The 16,255-nt window shown below is 34.9% G+C and overlaps 1 protein-coding gene across 5 annotated transcripts in view; it reads right to left on the reverse strand.

Moving 5' to 3' along the window:
- Positions 1–339: 339 nt before the first annotated feature.
- LOC149172703 (25S rRNA (uridine-N(3))-methyltransferase-like) overlaps positions 340–16,255 on the reverse strand; it is a 63,826-nt gene continuing 47,910 nt past the window's right edge. Inside the window, exons 2-6 of one of the 5 annotated variants that reach the window (XM_089427791.1) lie at positions 2,751–2,822; positions 1,993–2,181; positions 1,677–1,875; positions 1,220–1,489; positions 340–1,118 (exon numbers count right to left, since the gene is read on the reverse strand). In XM_089427791.1, the coding sequence (XP_089283917.1) occupies positions 572–1,118; positions 1,220–1,489; positions 1,677–1,875; positions 1,993–2,181; position 2,751 (1,206 nt within the window). In that variant the 5' untranslated portion in view covers positions 2,752–2,822 and the 3' untranslated portion in view covers positions 340–571. Of the gene's footprint in view, positions 1,119–1,219; positions 1,490–1,676; positions 1,876–1,992; positions 2,257–2,750; positions 2,823–16,255 lie in introns of all 5 variants that reach the window. The other 4 variants (XM_089427788.1, XM_089427787.1, XM_089427790.1 and 1 more) reach the window with 4 other exon arrangements.

Genomic DNA, 16,255 nt, shown 5'->3' on the forward strand with positions numbered 1-16,255 from the left:
TCATGTTTTGTTTTAACAATTAAGATGATAAAAAAACGTAAAGAAATTTTAAAAAACCATAAAAAACTAAGAAAATCACAAATAATTATCAAATTAAAAAATCTTTCTTCCCTTATGATTTTACCGGCAAAAAAATGCATAGATAATGACATGGATAACGTGTGATGGAAGACATGTGAACGCCTATGGGCCAATGTAATTTGAATAGTTTATAAATTATGAGCATGTGTGCCATTATCGAAAAACAAAAATCATTTTAAAAATGCATTAAATCCAAAATAACGATTGGTTCGAATGCACATTTGTCCTTTGTTAACTCTATAATTGAAAGTCAGGGGACGCAGCAAAACCCAGCTACAGCTGTCCAAATTACAAACAAAATTCAAAACAGAGAGTTTTGCTACAGCTTCCCAAATTACAAACAAATATCAAAACAGAGAGTGGGATGTCGGACTCTGTTTGTTCATCTATATTTATCGAGATTTCAGGGTGGTTCATAGATTTAAAAAATAATTTTTACCTTTTTAGATTGTGGCTGTGCCTGTCCCTTCGAAATTTGATGAGTTGCCCTTCAAATCCAGAAGGATTTAGGCTGCTGAGGTTCAGGCGGTGCTGAGCGGGTGAAAAAAATATTGAAAAAAAATATAATAGCCAAGACAAAAGATACAACTTTCGACTTCCACACAATCCTGTCTCTCTGCTTAACTGCATCCACTTGTAATCTTAAAGCTTCTTGAGTTTGGAGAAATATCTCATCTCTTTGCTTCATTAATTCATAATTTCTATTGAGTTCCTTATTTAATTTCACCTTCAAATCCTTTAGTGACATCTCTGAATCAGCTTGAGCTATTTCGGCAGCCTCCCTTGCCCGCATTTCAGATTTAAGCTGTAAATTAACCTCCTTAAGGCTTGTCTCTATTTTTTCCCTCTGATGATCTTTGTAAGCCATTTGTCTTGCAAATTTATGGCTTTGATTGAGTGCCTTATTTAATTTCACCTTCAAATCCTTTAGTGACATCTCTGGATCAGCTTGTGCTATTTTGGCTGAATACGCCATTTCCATTTCACCTGCAGTTATCTGTTTCCTTTCAGATTCAGGTTTCATAAAGTTTTCTGGACTGCAAAACGAAAGTTTCAGAGTATAAGGAAACGATGCAACATTACAAGCTTTTAAAGGAAAATATCAAACACAGGGAGCATGTTGTAAGGATACTTTTACCCGAGGACAAACATATAGGTTCGACATTCTCCCAGTGGGAAAGTGCGATCAGCGTTTCTCCCAGATCCTTTTCTATTAGTGTAGCCAGGATATTCAGATACTGTAAAGGGAACTGATTCTTTCAAAAGCAATCCACATTCTTCTGCCTGTTTTACCAACTCCCATTTTTTATACGGGTCACTTTCTTTGTGAGTAACATGAATTTCTCCATCTACGCTAAGAATAGTCCTCGCATTCATGAAAAACATCTTCAACAGGTAACGGTGCTTTCTGCCAAGTATAGCAGAACAGATTTCAGCTACTATAGTGTATAACATTTCTGATATCGATTGTGCGAGATGCTCCAATTCACACAGTTTTTAAAAAGTACCTTTGATTAGAAAAACAGAAAAGAAATAGTTATTTCGGTATGATAAATTTTGACATGACAGGAAAATATAAGGGCCAATAAACTTACTTGATAACTGTCTTAGCAGATTCCCGTCCATAGAAACCTGCGTGGGGAAAATTATAGACAATTCTATGGAACCTCATTTTTCTTATGATATGGTGCTTCTCCATTGTTGTTGCATCAACACCAAAAAGTACATTGGCTCCCAGCTTCTCCAAATTTGAGAGCGTTTCATGGGCTGATTTATACAACTGTAGTACCTTATCTATATCAAGGGCATAAATATAAAGACAGAATCAGAATACAAGGAAAGCAATAGCAAATACACAGGACAAGAACAACCAAAGCCAAACATAAATTTGTGGGAGAAACTGTTTGAGACCTTTACTGTCAAGAGAGGTGGTAACCATGTTTTCTGCAGATCCAAATGCATTGGCCAAAGCTAACGAAAATGAAAAGTCCCCTTCCCCAACTAATAAAATCTGATGGAAGTTTGAATAGTGTTTGATACTCATCTCCAAACGGAGACCTCGCAATAAATGGCTGGACGCTCTGATATCTGGATTATGCACTGCTGACTCCATATTTGAATACAAGAGTAGAGAATCCACAAAAAATAATAGAAATTAAGTCCCTGCCATCACAACTAAATTATAGGATGACGTCAGGAATAGAGAATTATAAGCCATTAAAGCATTAGAGCTCTCAACTTGGTATCATTCCTACTTTTGAAAACTCAATTCAGGTTCCATCAAAACACAATATACAGTCCTGACGAATAAGTACTTAACCCTGGATCCTCTGTATTATAATATTACTCCAGTACTTCACATGTGCTAAATTTATATGTTTTTAATTGGCAAAATGCAGTCATACAACCAAAGTCTAAATTATATGTTCTTAAATAGTAAAATGCAGTCATATGACCAAATTCCTTAGCATTTGTCATTCAATTTACTATACTTCTTGCCATCCATCGAAATTTTGAAATGCACTATGTTCAAACATGGAACAGAGCAATAAAACCTTAGAGAAACCCAGTTTCAAACTTAATATGCAACCCTTTCTGAAACTTTAACAATGAGTAAACATATTACAATATCCAAACTATTATAGAGCTTTAACAATGAATAAGCATACTTTATTTGTTCAACACTATGTCAAACAAAGGATATGAGGAATGATGCCCCCTGCTTCAGCTCTGCTGTTCCACTGTAAGTCAGAAATGTAAAGGTGGTCATTAGTATCAGAAAAGAAATGTAAAGGTGGTCATTAGTATTTGTTTAATTCCAAAGGAATAATTTCTTAATTAAAATGTTAGGAAAATTTTTAATTTTAGAGTTTTGTCGATAGTTTCGAACGTGATTTATCAATAAATAAATAAGCAAAAAAACAAAACAAAACAAGATAACTTAACTTTATTTTATTAAAATAAATACATATATATAAATAAAAACAATTGCTCCACTTCCACTGCAGAATAAATAAATAGTCAATACTATCATAATTGATCTGCTCCTCTGGCATTGATCTAACTTTCAATACATACATTTTTTATTCAAAGCCATCTCAAACAAAGGAAATGATCATTACTATCCTTTACACTTCTCTATCGTTAGGTTTTAACACAACTGCTTTTCATTTTCTGGTCTTTACTAATTAACAGACAAAGTTATTCTGTTCAAAACTATGGCAAACAAAAGATTCAAACAATGATGTTTTCCTCTGTTCTGATCCTTCTCTTCCATTACAGTCGAGAAATAAAGTTATCATTAATGTTATTAAACATTGTTTTCCTCTGTTCTGATCCTTCTCTTCCATTACAGTCGAGAAATAAAGTTATCATTAATGTTATTTGTTTATCTACGAACTTTGTTATCAGTCTATCCGGTAAATAAACCAAATAATTCTTATTTGTTAAAATTTTCAAGTTTAAGTGATTAAGATTTATAGCATTTTATTTGAAAAATAATTATAGAATTTAATTAATGGAGAAATAAATTTTAAATCATAATGTTAATCACAAAATAGTTAATAAATTTCAAACCATAATGTTAATTACAAAAATGTTGGAATTAAATAATAGAAACATAAAATCATTTTGAAACCTGCACAATTAATTACTCCTTTATAATTTGTTTTTCCTACAAATTGCTAGAAAAAAATTGCATTGCACAGTTAATGAAATCAACCCTAAATTGAATGGAATAACCTGCTAAGTGAGAATGGCTTGATGTATAGATATGCGACCTAGACAACTCACGATTATCCATATGGATTGTACATGTGCTTGTATAGTCTGTCCTTCTGATACACATATCTATGTCCATACAATTGTATGACTATATGAAACTATTCCATATGGCCATACAAAATTGTATGGCACCTGTATGGAATTACATGGCCTGAAAACACCTCTTTCCTAATTACATGTTCTCTCACTCACTTGCTCAACCTTTTTATTTGTTCAAATCTCTATTTTGACTTGTCTTCGTAATTTTAGCTAAAATCAAAATCTTAATCTATTTTTAAGTTTATTCCTAATCTTAATCACGCATGGCCGAGATACACTTTTTTAGATTTAAGAGTTAAAATATAAAACTTTCAATTTTTTACTACTTGAACTACAAAATATAACTATTTTTCACAAATAGCTTGATCTACTTCTTGCATGTTCACCCTTAAACCTATGTGGAAGTTTCTATCTGATATATAATTCTCAACATTCCTTAGTGAGGAAAGAATTGTACACCAATCCAAGTTTGTCTCCAAATGCCTCAAACTTACCACTTGCCAAGGGCTCATTTAGAATATCAACTCCCTATTTATAAATGGAAATATACTACAACCTCATTACTTGCATTTGAATGTTGTTTCATATGAAGTGAGATATGATCTTTATATGCTTGGACTTGTCATAAAATACTAGATTTTCATAGAATTTTTTGATACAACTTTGATTGTCACAATACATGACTATAGGTTTGAATTTTTAACCAAAAAAACCTGCAAGTAACTTGTGAAGCCAAATGGCCTCACAAATCACAGTGCTAGATGACATGTATTATGACTTTGCTTCCTATTGAACCATTCTATATTGCTAGTCACAAGCTAATGTAGCATCCTAAAATTCTCTTCTTGTTGTTACGTTTCTTACCCACTATGAGTTTGAATACACTTGCAACTTCACTTCACTTCACCGTCTCTAAGGTATTTCATACCAGATTCCATTCTTCCACTCAAATACCTGGGCACATATTTAGCAACTACCCAATGCTTTTTCTTTGGCTCCAATATGAACCAACTTAAAATGTTCACTATAAAATATATATCTAGCCTAGTGTTGACTATTAAATTTTCAAATACCAACCAGATTAATTTTCTCACCATAATTTTTTATTCCCAACAATTTATTTATTTAACAAAATAAATTCCAAATTACCAAAAAATAAAATATTTGGTATTTTAACATCTAGAAATATATGCAAAAAAAAAAAAAACAAAGATATCATTCACATATTGCAACAAATAAATAATTCACCTGTTGGGGAAAGTTTTGATTTGGTGGAATTGAAAACATTTTGAAGCAGTCATGATACTGGGCGCAGAAGGGTGGGAGTAGGAACAACACACTAGAGCATTGTGTAGTCCTGTCAAAATGTGAAAAACCGGCATAGAGTGGAGATCCACACAGAAAGCACAATGCGTGAAGTGGCTAGGCAAGAATGATTAAGTTTGAAAGTATCAATGTATGTGTCTTTTATTCGGTCTAGTTTAACAATTGTAGCTTATATGCCCATGGTAATGGCATGCCTAGGTTTTTCCCATGGTATTTTCATCTATGTAATTGGGTATAAATCAACAAGAGATGACGGGATTGGGGTTGGTAAGTTAGTTGGTTTCCTATTTGGTTGATCTTTGTAAGTCTATAACGTTGAAATTAGGCTGGTGAGCCGAGGGGAATACTGTGGTGAGGTTGTATGTATTGCATCTGACACTCTTTCTTGGTAATAATGATAATGGTTGGAATTCTCCATATTTGTTTTCCTGTGTTCATACATTGATGATTTTATTATGTTACATGTTTATTTGCAATGTTATTATTTATTTGGATGAATTTCCTTGTCAAGAGTAATCAATGCACCCCTTTCCCTGAAAATTCTTGTTGTTGATAATGACACACATTTGTTATGAGTATCTGCAAGCGGGGTTAGTATTTAAACTTGGTCTTAAGCATGGTAGAATGATAGCCCATATTGGATTCCCATTCCCCTCGCTGCTACAAAAGCCTAGTTCTTGCGGCGCTTATCAGTGTCTTAGGTTAGACTTAGTATGTTCTACAGTGGTTGCCAAAAAGGGCTAGTATCTAGTGGGGTCTTTGTTGGTTGCATCTCATGCATGAATCCGAGTCAGAAATGAAAAGCCCCAGTAAATGGTTCCGCTGTTGGGATCAGATCTTATGATTGAAGGGGATGTGGCTTCCTACAAAGGAAGAAATTGGGCAGTGGTTTCAAGAAAAGCTACAGGAAGTTTCTATTGGTGAGATCAGGAATCGACCAATCAATATTGACTAATGGCTATAGTGGTACGCATTCATCGACAATCTATACAAAATTTATTTACCAAATTCCTAGGGTTACTAGTGAAGTGAATCCAGAAACTTAATGACCTTAATAGAAATTGGCATCAAATTGAACTTCAAGGGTGGACTCCTAAGCGATTTCAGATGCTATAGTTTGTGAACAAAATAACCCTATAGCAACCAACTTTTGTTTTGAAAGTGTGATTGGAGAATATACCACTGGGTTCGCGATCGAATTGATCATTTCTTATAGTGTTGTTGAGAGACGGTTTTTTAAGGGACTACAAGGAAGGTTTATTCGATCATTACCTACTTTTTTCAAATTGTTGTTGTGTGATAAAGGCGTTTTGAGGGTGGAATTCAATACCATGAGCAACTAAACCCCTTATGTGTTGAGCCAGAGTTGGGGGATAGCTAGGGGATAATATGAGGGAACATGATAGAGATTTAGTAGTAGAAGAAAGAAGAGGATGAAGGAGCTGTGAAAGAGCCTTGAATGAGATTAGAAGAAGGTATTCCATAGGAGTTAAGATAATACATGGGAGGAAAAGTATGACATATTTTGAGAGCGGTATTTTTCACAATGGAATAAGGTTTTGAGGTGGTAGTGATAAGGAGAGAGGTTTTCAATTGTTCTAGTAGTTGATTGAAGCGTAATAAAGGATATAGAGAGAGGTCATAGGAGGAGGATTAGTGGAGACCAGAGAAGTTTGAACATAGTACACCTTAGCATACCACATGCAAGAGAGGGTGGGAAACCTTCACAATTTAGGCCAAGAATAACATAAAACATGCATCTCGATGATCTTGTTAAGAGTATGCCCTGTGTCGAACCCATGACCCTGCACACACCTATTCATTTAGAGGTAAATTCCCCACGTAATGTTTTACATACTTTAGATAGTAAAGAGAGTAAAGGAATTCAAACTAGTAGTTGGAGTCAGTGTAGTCAATTGGGAGGAAGTGGATTGCAAGAGATAATAGTTGTATCTAGTGAAATATAATCAAGAGTTAATAGATAGAAAAAAATAAAAGACACCTCGAAGATGTTGGTTTTTCTTGGTTCGAGGAATGGAGATCTCAAACAACGCTTATTTGTATGTGAGGTAGTATGGGCTGCCAATAATGCTCGTGATGACAATGCCAAGATTATAAAGTTGGAGACTAATTTTAGAGATCATGCCTTAACTTGGTAGTCATGAAATACAAGAATATTGCTCCACCAAGACAACCAAGATCATTACGGAACATCAAGCAAGGGATATTGAAGGAGTTTCACAGGCCTAAGTCTGCATCTTAGTGCACAACAGAGATGAAGGAGATTAATCGAAGATGGGACAAATCCATTTGGGATTATGATCAATGGTTTAAATTATTGTTGGGAAAGTTGTTATTCAAAATTATAATGATGACAGATTACATGGTGACTGGTGCAGCTAATCTGTTGGCGTAAGCGAGAGGATTTTGGTGTGAAATTTGCAATGTGGATACACAAACCCCAAACTTGCCCTATTTATCAGAATGTGGAATATTAGTTTTTTATGCTAAGATCCTCATCAGAATACAAAAATGTGCTTGAGATTTGTACTATAAAATAGCAAGTAAAAACATGAGTTTTTATGTGTTTTCTTATGTTAATTTCATGAAAAATTTAAAACATGAAATTAAAACATTGAATGGAAGCATGCATCAATCAGTAATACACCAACCATTGTTAAAGGAGTTCACCCCTCCTGGGCTACATCTCCTTGGATCAACTCTAATGGCATGACCCCTTCTCATTATGCTCAATGTTTAGAAAAGAAGAGTACATAAAGTGCTAAGAAATGGAATGGTTAGTTTCTCCTTCAAAGAAACAAACTTCTGCAAGAGTTATCACTCCATATACATGTTAACCTACAATCAAACATGTAAACTTTTAGCAAACAAAGGCATCTTGCACCAAGACCCCATACTCCAACTTCAAAGAGCATCAATAGTACCACAATCCACTTGAAGTACATAAACAAGTCTCTTCTCCAAAACACAGAGAAAAGAGGAATAAAAGCTACAAAACTGATGTAATAGTTGTTGCAAAAAGCACATGGAGGCTGGAAAACCCCTGCAAGGTCATCTCCATCTTCAAACTCCTCCATAAACTGATTCAACTCTCTAGTTGACCATGGCACCCATAGACTTCAATCTGCAAAAAACCTATCTAGAAGTATTGTTGAGTTGTTTGATACCTGTCATCAAACTTATGATAGTGCAAGAATAGGAACCATTATGGGAAATCTGTCCACTGGATGCCAATATGGAACCATATTTCCTGACTATTCCAGTAGCCTGAATGATGCACATTTAAAAGATTGCTGGAAACTGTTGACTGGAGTCCAAGGTCTTGATATCGCTGAAGATAGTGAGTAGAATCATTGGTAAGATTTGCTTTATAAACCTTTGACATATAGTCCTTACCAAAATGATCCAAATCCTTTAAATCTTTTAATTCCATTCTTGTTAAATCTGTGATAAGTTGTTTTTTCTCATCTACAGGTTCAGGAACAAATTGTGTCAGCAATAAAACTTCTAATGTGGCTAAACCCGAAGCTGCAACATTTCTCCTTTCTTCTTCTGTCCCACCCATCCACCAATCATACACAATACCGGCTATTCTTTTTTCATCTAGAAGGAAGATAGAATAATTATCTTGGAAAATTGCAGAAAAGTATTCACTATCTTCAGCCATATCAAGACCTTGGACTCCAGTCAACAGTTTCCAACAGTCTTTTAAATGTGCATCATTCAGGCTAATGGAGTAGATGGACTCAGTAACTTACTTGAACCTTTGAAGTGGACGCAAAGGCGAAAGCTTCCTCACCTCAACCTGAGATATACGTGGACTAACGCGACACCTTTCGCTTCTTCAACGCGCTTTACAATCTCAACCCCTTGAAATGATCTTGGAACAAAACTGTCCTCAGACAGGCGGCCCAGCATGCTTCAAAATTAATTCAAGCAAAATATTACATACCAAGTTAAGCCTCAAGATTAGAGCTTGCTAGTCTCTGTTCTTTGAGAGCTCAGATTACAACACACACTCACACTCCAAACACTCGATGCCTAAACTATCTACAACATACTTATTTATAAGACATATGAGAATAATTGAGGGTCCTTGTCTGACATTACTTAGTAATGACGGTGTTTACCCAATATTCTCGAGTACAAATAAATCAAACACACTCATAAAAAGAAAACACACTACCAAGGTCCTGTCGGACTTCTGTCACTATCATAATCTGAAGCAAACTCGGAATCTGGCGGGGTCCTTTGTCTTTCCCAAGATGACGTAAGCCACGATAAATAATATTTTTCCCAAGTGGGGTCATTTTGTTCTTGAGCATATTGGTACATGTCTACGAACACGGTTTCTTTTTCCTCGGATACTTTCTCTTTACCTTTTGAGCTGGTTATGGCTATTGAAGGTTCCTCTTTGAGTGGTGCCCGTGATGATTGTCCTGTGTCAAAATTTACCGTATTTGTCGTGACTCTTAGATTCTTTTGAGGAAAGAGATAATCATATTTATTCCATCTGTTAACATAAGCAAATGGATCAATCTCAATATTAAGAAAATAATCTTTTTTACTTTTCCGAAAGTCGGGCAAAGACTGAACTAACAACTCCACTCCAACCAATAATTCCCATTTGAAGATCTGGAACATGCTGACTGATTTCTCGATGGCTGCTTGTACCCATAGTTTACAATGCTGACTGATATTCCCTCGTTCTTGCCAATTTACTTCAAACATCATGGATGAACATACTCTATTAGATAACAACAGATTGATTAGGCATACTACATCATCAGATCAATTACCTGAAGAAACACTAATTGTGATTAGTGCCTTTTGATTGATTATCGGCCTCATTACTCCATGTCTGCCTTACAATGGTTCTGATGTTTTGATTAATGAGACTTTTTCTGATAGTTTCAAAGTATGAAACTCTTTAAGCCAACTTGACACTGTCTTAATTTCTTCAAAATTAGTAGCAAGAGTATTTTCACCCATACTGTCAGATCCATAGACTTGTGAAAAAGGATTAGGAATTATGGGATTTCTAAATTCCATGCTTTGATAATCCCATGGTGATGAAAAGGTTCTCAAATATTGAAGTGTTCTCTCAACACATTAAGAGGCTCGAACCTGAATCTTCTTCTGCATCGTACTTCTTTAAATTCCCAATCAGCAAAGGATGCAAACAATTCGTATTGTGGGAAGGAATCAGTACCTAAAAAATTCTCATCATTTCGTTGTAGAAAAGCAGCTTCTAATTCTTCAACTAAATCAGGGATCCTTAAAGATTTTAAGAATCGTTCAACTTGTTCATGCATATTTATCTCTTCCAGATCTAGCATTTTTGTAGTAACATAAACAACAACAGAAAAATCAACTCCACCAATGATTTGATAATAATTCAAGATTTGCAAAACTTTGATCATCTCATCTGTGTAATGCCTGGTCCAAGAATCATCTAGGGTTTTGAAATATAGTTTTACCTTCATGTTTGGTAGAGGATAAACCTTTACCAACTCTTCATCCATATTTAGAAAAACACCAACATTTTTATGTTGCCATGCTTGGCATATTTGGATCCATTGGTTTCTTCTTAACCTTAAACCAACAATCTTTTTAATTTCTTGAACCACATCGCCTAGAATAAAATCAAGAAGGCAAAATCTTTGAACAAATATTTTGTAATTGTCATCGGCAGGGGTATTACCAGGAAGATGAAAAATATCATTTCTGTGAACATGAACCTTGTTCATTTCTCTAGTAAGAGAATCAGCTAAAACATTAGAATTACTAGGAACCCATTCAACTTCAAACTCATACATCTGAAACCACATTTGCCATGCCAAAAGTCTTCCACGCGCAAGATGTTTTGAGATTTTTGCTGTCAAAAAATACTTGAAGTGCATAGAATCAATTTTGATTAAAAACTTGGCGGGAGCTAAATAGATTTCAAATTGAATACCATTAAAAATAGCAAGGGTTTCTTTTTCTGCAGGAAAATGGTTTTTCTGGCGTTTCAAGAATTCACCAGAAGCATAAGCACATAGGATTTATTCAATCTTTTCTCCTTCTCCCTTTCTTTCAAAAAGTACTGCTGCCCAAAAATTATCAGAGGCATCAGTCTGTAAAATAAGAAAACCATTTCCTGGGGGTTTGAGTTCTGGGAGATGCTGAGATTCTGCTTTAAGAAGCTGAACTGCTTTGGTAGCTTCAGATGACCAACCAAAATGAAGATGTTGACGAATAGGAGCAGTTTTTTCAGAAAGCCTAGGAATATACTTATGTACATAATTCAAAATTCCTAAAAAGCGTTGAATCATCTTCACATCTTTCAATTGATCAAGAAATTCAGAGAGTTTAGTTAACACATGTGGCTGCATCTGAATTTTTCCACAACTAATATGAATTCCAAGAAAATATATGCTATCTTGAAAAAGACACATCTTCTTTTCTAACAGAACAAGACCATGAGTTCTTGCTTCTTCCAGAAACACTTGTAGATGTTTTTGATGTGTTTCAAGATTCGGGCTATGTACAAGAATATCATCAATATATACAACAATAAAATCATATTTGCCAAAGATATGATCCATCCTTCTTTGAAAGAACACAGGAGCATTCTTCAATCCAAATGGAACAACTCTCCATTGAAAGAAACCGGCAGGACAAGTGAAAGCAGTTTTATGGCGATCTTCTTCCTTGATCTAAATCTGATAATAACCAGATTTCATATCAAACTTACTAAAGATCTTACTGTTCTGGATCTTCTGCATTATTGTTTCTTGACGAGGCAGAGGATAATTAAAACTTTTAGTGATCGCATTCAATGGTTTATAATTAATAACCATCCTATCTTTTCCTCTAACGATTTGGGAATGATTTCGAACAAGGAATGTAGAACAAGAGTAGTGAGATCCACTATGTTCAATGAGTTGAAGATCTAGCAATTCATCAATCTGCTTTCTGATTTCTTTTTCTTCAGCTGGAGTATAGGGTATTAGCTTTCCAGTTACCCCATTGTCATGTAGAGTAATAATCTCTTGTTGCAAACTTTCAATACTCTAGAATGCTTTAGGATTTTCAGAACAACATTTTAATAATTCTTCATACAAACTTAATTGTTCTGGGGACCAATCAGGATTTCTATTAGCTTTTTTTGTAGGCTGGTTCTTCTCATATATCTGCAAAACTTCTTTCCAGTCATGAGGTTCATTCTTTGATTTTCTGATACCTATTTTCTTTTGGCTCTGTTCTTTTCTTGCTTTAGAATTTGCCATAACTAGCCTTGGGACTGCTATTGCCCTTTTCTTAATGTTATAGATAATTATATCTTCGCTGATAGTCACAGGAAATACTGAATTGATAAATGGCATTCCTAAGAACAGACTTGCAGAGGCATCATAATGTTGTATTGCAAACATTTTGACAATACTCCCCCCAATTTTTAAAGAAACATTATCAACATAATGGGTGAGATTGACTGAACCACCAATAGTTTTAGATACCAAAATATGATGTAAAGGTTTCCATTAACCTTTAAACAAAGATGGACGAGCAATATTGTTAGATCCACCCGTGTCTATGAAAGCATCAATAGATATCCATTCTCCTCTTACTTGGACTTCGACTGGGATATACAGGAGTTTGTTAGACTTGACAATCTTTTTAAGAAAAGCATTTTCTTTAGCAAGAGCAGTAGTATTTACAGACAGTGATGAGGAGGATGACACGACTATTTTTGGATATGGACAAAAAGAATTCAGCAGAGGTTGTGAAGGCAAGGAATCTAAAATAGGAATTGAATTCTTAGAGTCAGTTGTGGTCACAGTGTCGACAGAGGAGTCATCTGAGTATTCTTCTGTATAATCTTCTGAATCATATTCATCACTATAATGAAGCTCTTGATCACTAGGTTCACTTTCCCATGCAGAATAACAAAGATTCATTTTTTGACTGACATCAGGAATAGATTCATTATCAGACAAAGAAGCATCTGTCAAAATATATACATCGGACACTTCATCTTGAGAATCAATGACTGACCAATTATGTACAAAATCTTCAATTTCTATACAAGCTTTTAACTTATTGGAAGAACTCTTTGGACACTTACGAGCAAAATGACCTTCTTGCTTACAGATAAAGCAAGCGTTGTCTCTCTTGGGCTGCCTTCTCTTTTTCAGATACTTGAATTTTCTGAATGGTCGCCTTGGATTTGCAACACGCTTTGGTCTGTATTTTCCATACTTTTTAGATCTTCTCTTCTTAAAAGGGGTCCATGGAAGTACAGAACGACATACATTCAGATTTGGAGAAACATCATGGATTTTTTTTTGCCAACATAGATATTTGACCTTTTCCTGACATCTGAATAAAAGATCTATCCAATAATTTTGTTCTATCTTTTTACCTTGGATTTCGAGATCTTTCATTATCATATCACCTAAATTTCCTGGCAACTTAGACAAGAAGGAAATCTTTTGAGTAGAATCATTGGTAAGATTTGCTTTATAAACCTTTGACATATAGTCATTACCAAAATGATCCAAATCCTTTAAATCTTTTAATTCCATTCTTGTTAAATCTGTGATAAGTTGCTTTTTCTCATCTACAGGTTCAGGATCAAATTGTGTCAGCAATAAAACTTCTAATGTGGCTAAACCCGAAGCTGCAACATTTCTCCTTTCTTCTTCTGTCACACCCATCCACCAATCATACACAATACCGGCCATTCTTTTTTCAGCTAGAAGGAAGATAGAATAATTATCCAACTTTGAAACAACTTGCATATGGTAAAGAGCACCAATCCAGACTCTAATGGATTCTGCTGGATTTTTGGATTTATCCAGATCTAGAACATATCCAGATGAATTAGTAGGGAATAAATCTTCTTCTACCCTTGGATAAATCTACTAATTCATATGGATATGTTCTAGATCTGGATAAATCCAAAAATCCAGCAGAATCCATTAGACTCTGGATTGGTGCTCTTTACTAGATGCAAGTTGTTTCAAAGTTGGATAATTATTCTATCTTCCTTCTAGCTGAAAAAAGAATGGCCAGTATTGTGTATGATTGGTGGATGGGTGGGACAGAAGAAGAAAGGAGAAATGTTGCAGCTTCACGTTTAGCCACATTAGAAGTTTTATTGCTGACACAATTTGTTCCTGAACCTGAAGATCAGAAAAAGCAACTTATCACAGATTTAACAAGAAAGGAATTAAAAGATTTAAAGGATTTGGATCATTTTGGTAATGACTATATGTCAAAGGTTTATAAAGCAAATCTTACCAATGGTTCTAATCAAAAGATTTCCTTCTTGTCTAAGTTGCCAGGAAAGTTAGGTGATATGATAATGAAAGATCTCGAAATCCAAGGTAAAAAGATAGAACAGACTTATTGGATAGATCTTTTATTCAGATGTCAGGAAAAGGTCAAATATTTATGTTGGCAAAAACAAATCCATGATGTTTCTCCAAATCTGAATGTATGTCGTTCGGTACTTCCATGGACCCCTTTTAAGAAGAGAAGATCTAAAAAGTATGGAAAATACAGACCAAAGCGTGTTGCAAATCCAAGGCGACCATTCAGAAAATTCAAATATCTGAAAAAGAGAAGGCAGCCCAAGAGAGACAACGCTTGCTTTATCTGTAAGAAAGAAGGTCATTTTGCTCGTAAGTGTCCAAAGAGTTATTCCAATAAGTTAAAAGCTTGTATAGAAATTGGAGATTTTGTAGATAATTGGTCAGTCGTTGATTCTCAAGATGAAGTGTCCGATGTATATATTTTGACAGATGCTTCTTTGTCTGATAATGAATCTATTCCTGATGTCAGTCAGAAAATGGATCTTTGCTATTCTGCATGGGAAAGTGAACCTAGTGATCAAGAGCTTCATTATAGTGATGAATATGATTCAGAAGATTATACAGAAGAATACTCAGATGACTCCTCTGTCGACACTGTGACCACAACTGACTCTAAGAATTCAATTCCCATTTTAGATTCCTTGCCTTCACAACCCCTGCTGAATTCTTTTTGTCCATATCCAAAAACAGTCGCGTCATCCTCCTCATCACTGCCTGTAAATACTACTGCTCTTGCTGAAGAAAATGCTTTTCTTAAAAAGATTGTCAAGTCTAACAATCTCCTGTATATCCCAGTCGAAGTCCAAGTAAGAGGAGAATGGATATCTGTTGATGCTTTCATAGACACGGGTGGATCTAACAATCTTGCTCGTCCATCTTTGTTTAAAGGTTTATGGAAACCTTTACAGCATATTTTGGTATCTGAAACTATTGGTGGTTCAGTCAATCTCACCCATTATGTTGATAATGTTTCTTTAAAAATTGGGGGGAGTATTGTCAAAATGTCTGCAATACAACATTATGATGCCTCTGCAAGTCTGTTCTTAGGAATGCCATTTATCAATTCAGTATTGCCTGTGACTATCAACGAAGATAAAATTATCTGTAACATTAAGAAAAAGGCAATAGCAGTCCCAAGGCTAGTTATGGAAAATTCTGAAGCAAGAAAAGAACAGAGCCAAAAGAAAATAGGTATCAGAAAATCAAAGAATGAATCTCATGACTGGAAAGAAGTTTTGCAGATATCTGAGAAGAACCAGCCTACACAAAAAGCTAATAGAAATCCTGATTGGTCCCCAGAAAAATTAAGTTTGAATGAAGAATTATTAAAATGTTGTTCTGAAAATCCTAAAGCATTCTGGAGTATTGAAAGTCCGCAACAAGAGATTATTACTCTACATGACAATGGGGTAACTGGAAAGCTAATACCCTGTACTCCAGCTGAAGAAAAAGAAATCAGAAAGCAGATTGATGAATTGCTAGATCTTCAACTCATTGAACGTAGTGGATCTCACTACTCTTGTTCTGCATTCCTAGTTCGAAATCATTCCGAAATAGTCAGAGGAAAAGATAGGATGGTTATTAATTATAAACCATTGAATGCGATCACTAAAAGTTTTAATTATCCTCTGCCTCGTCAAGAA

The sequence above is a fragment of the Pinus tabuliformis genome, chromosome 4_2, assembly GCF_031772625.1.
Source record: "Pinus tabuliformis cultivar Carrire ecotype Pingquan chromosome 4_2, CPIR1, whole genome shotgun sequence".
NCBI lineage: Eukaryota > Viridiplantae > Streptophyta > Pinopsida > Pinales > Pinaceae > Pinus > Pinus tabuliformis.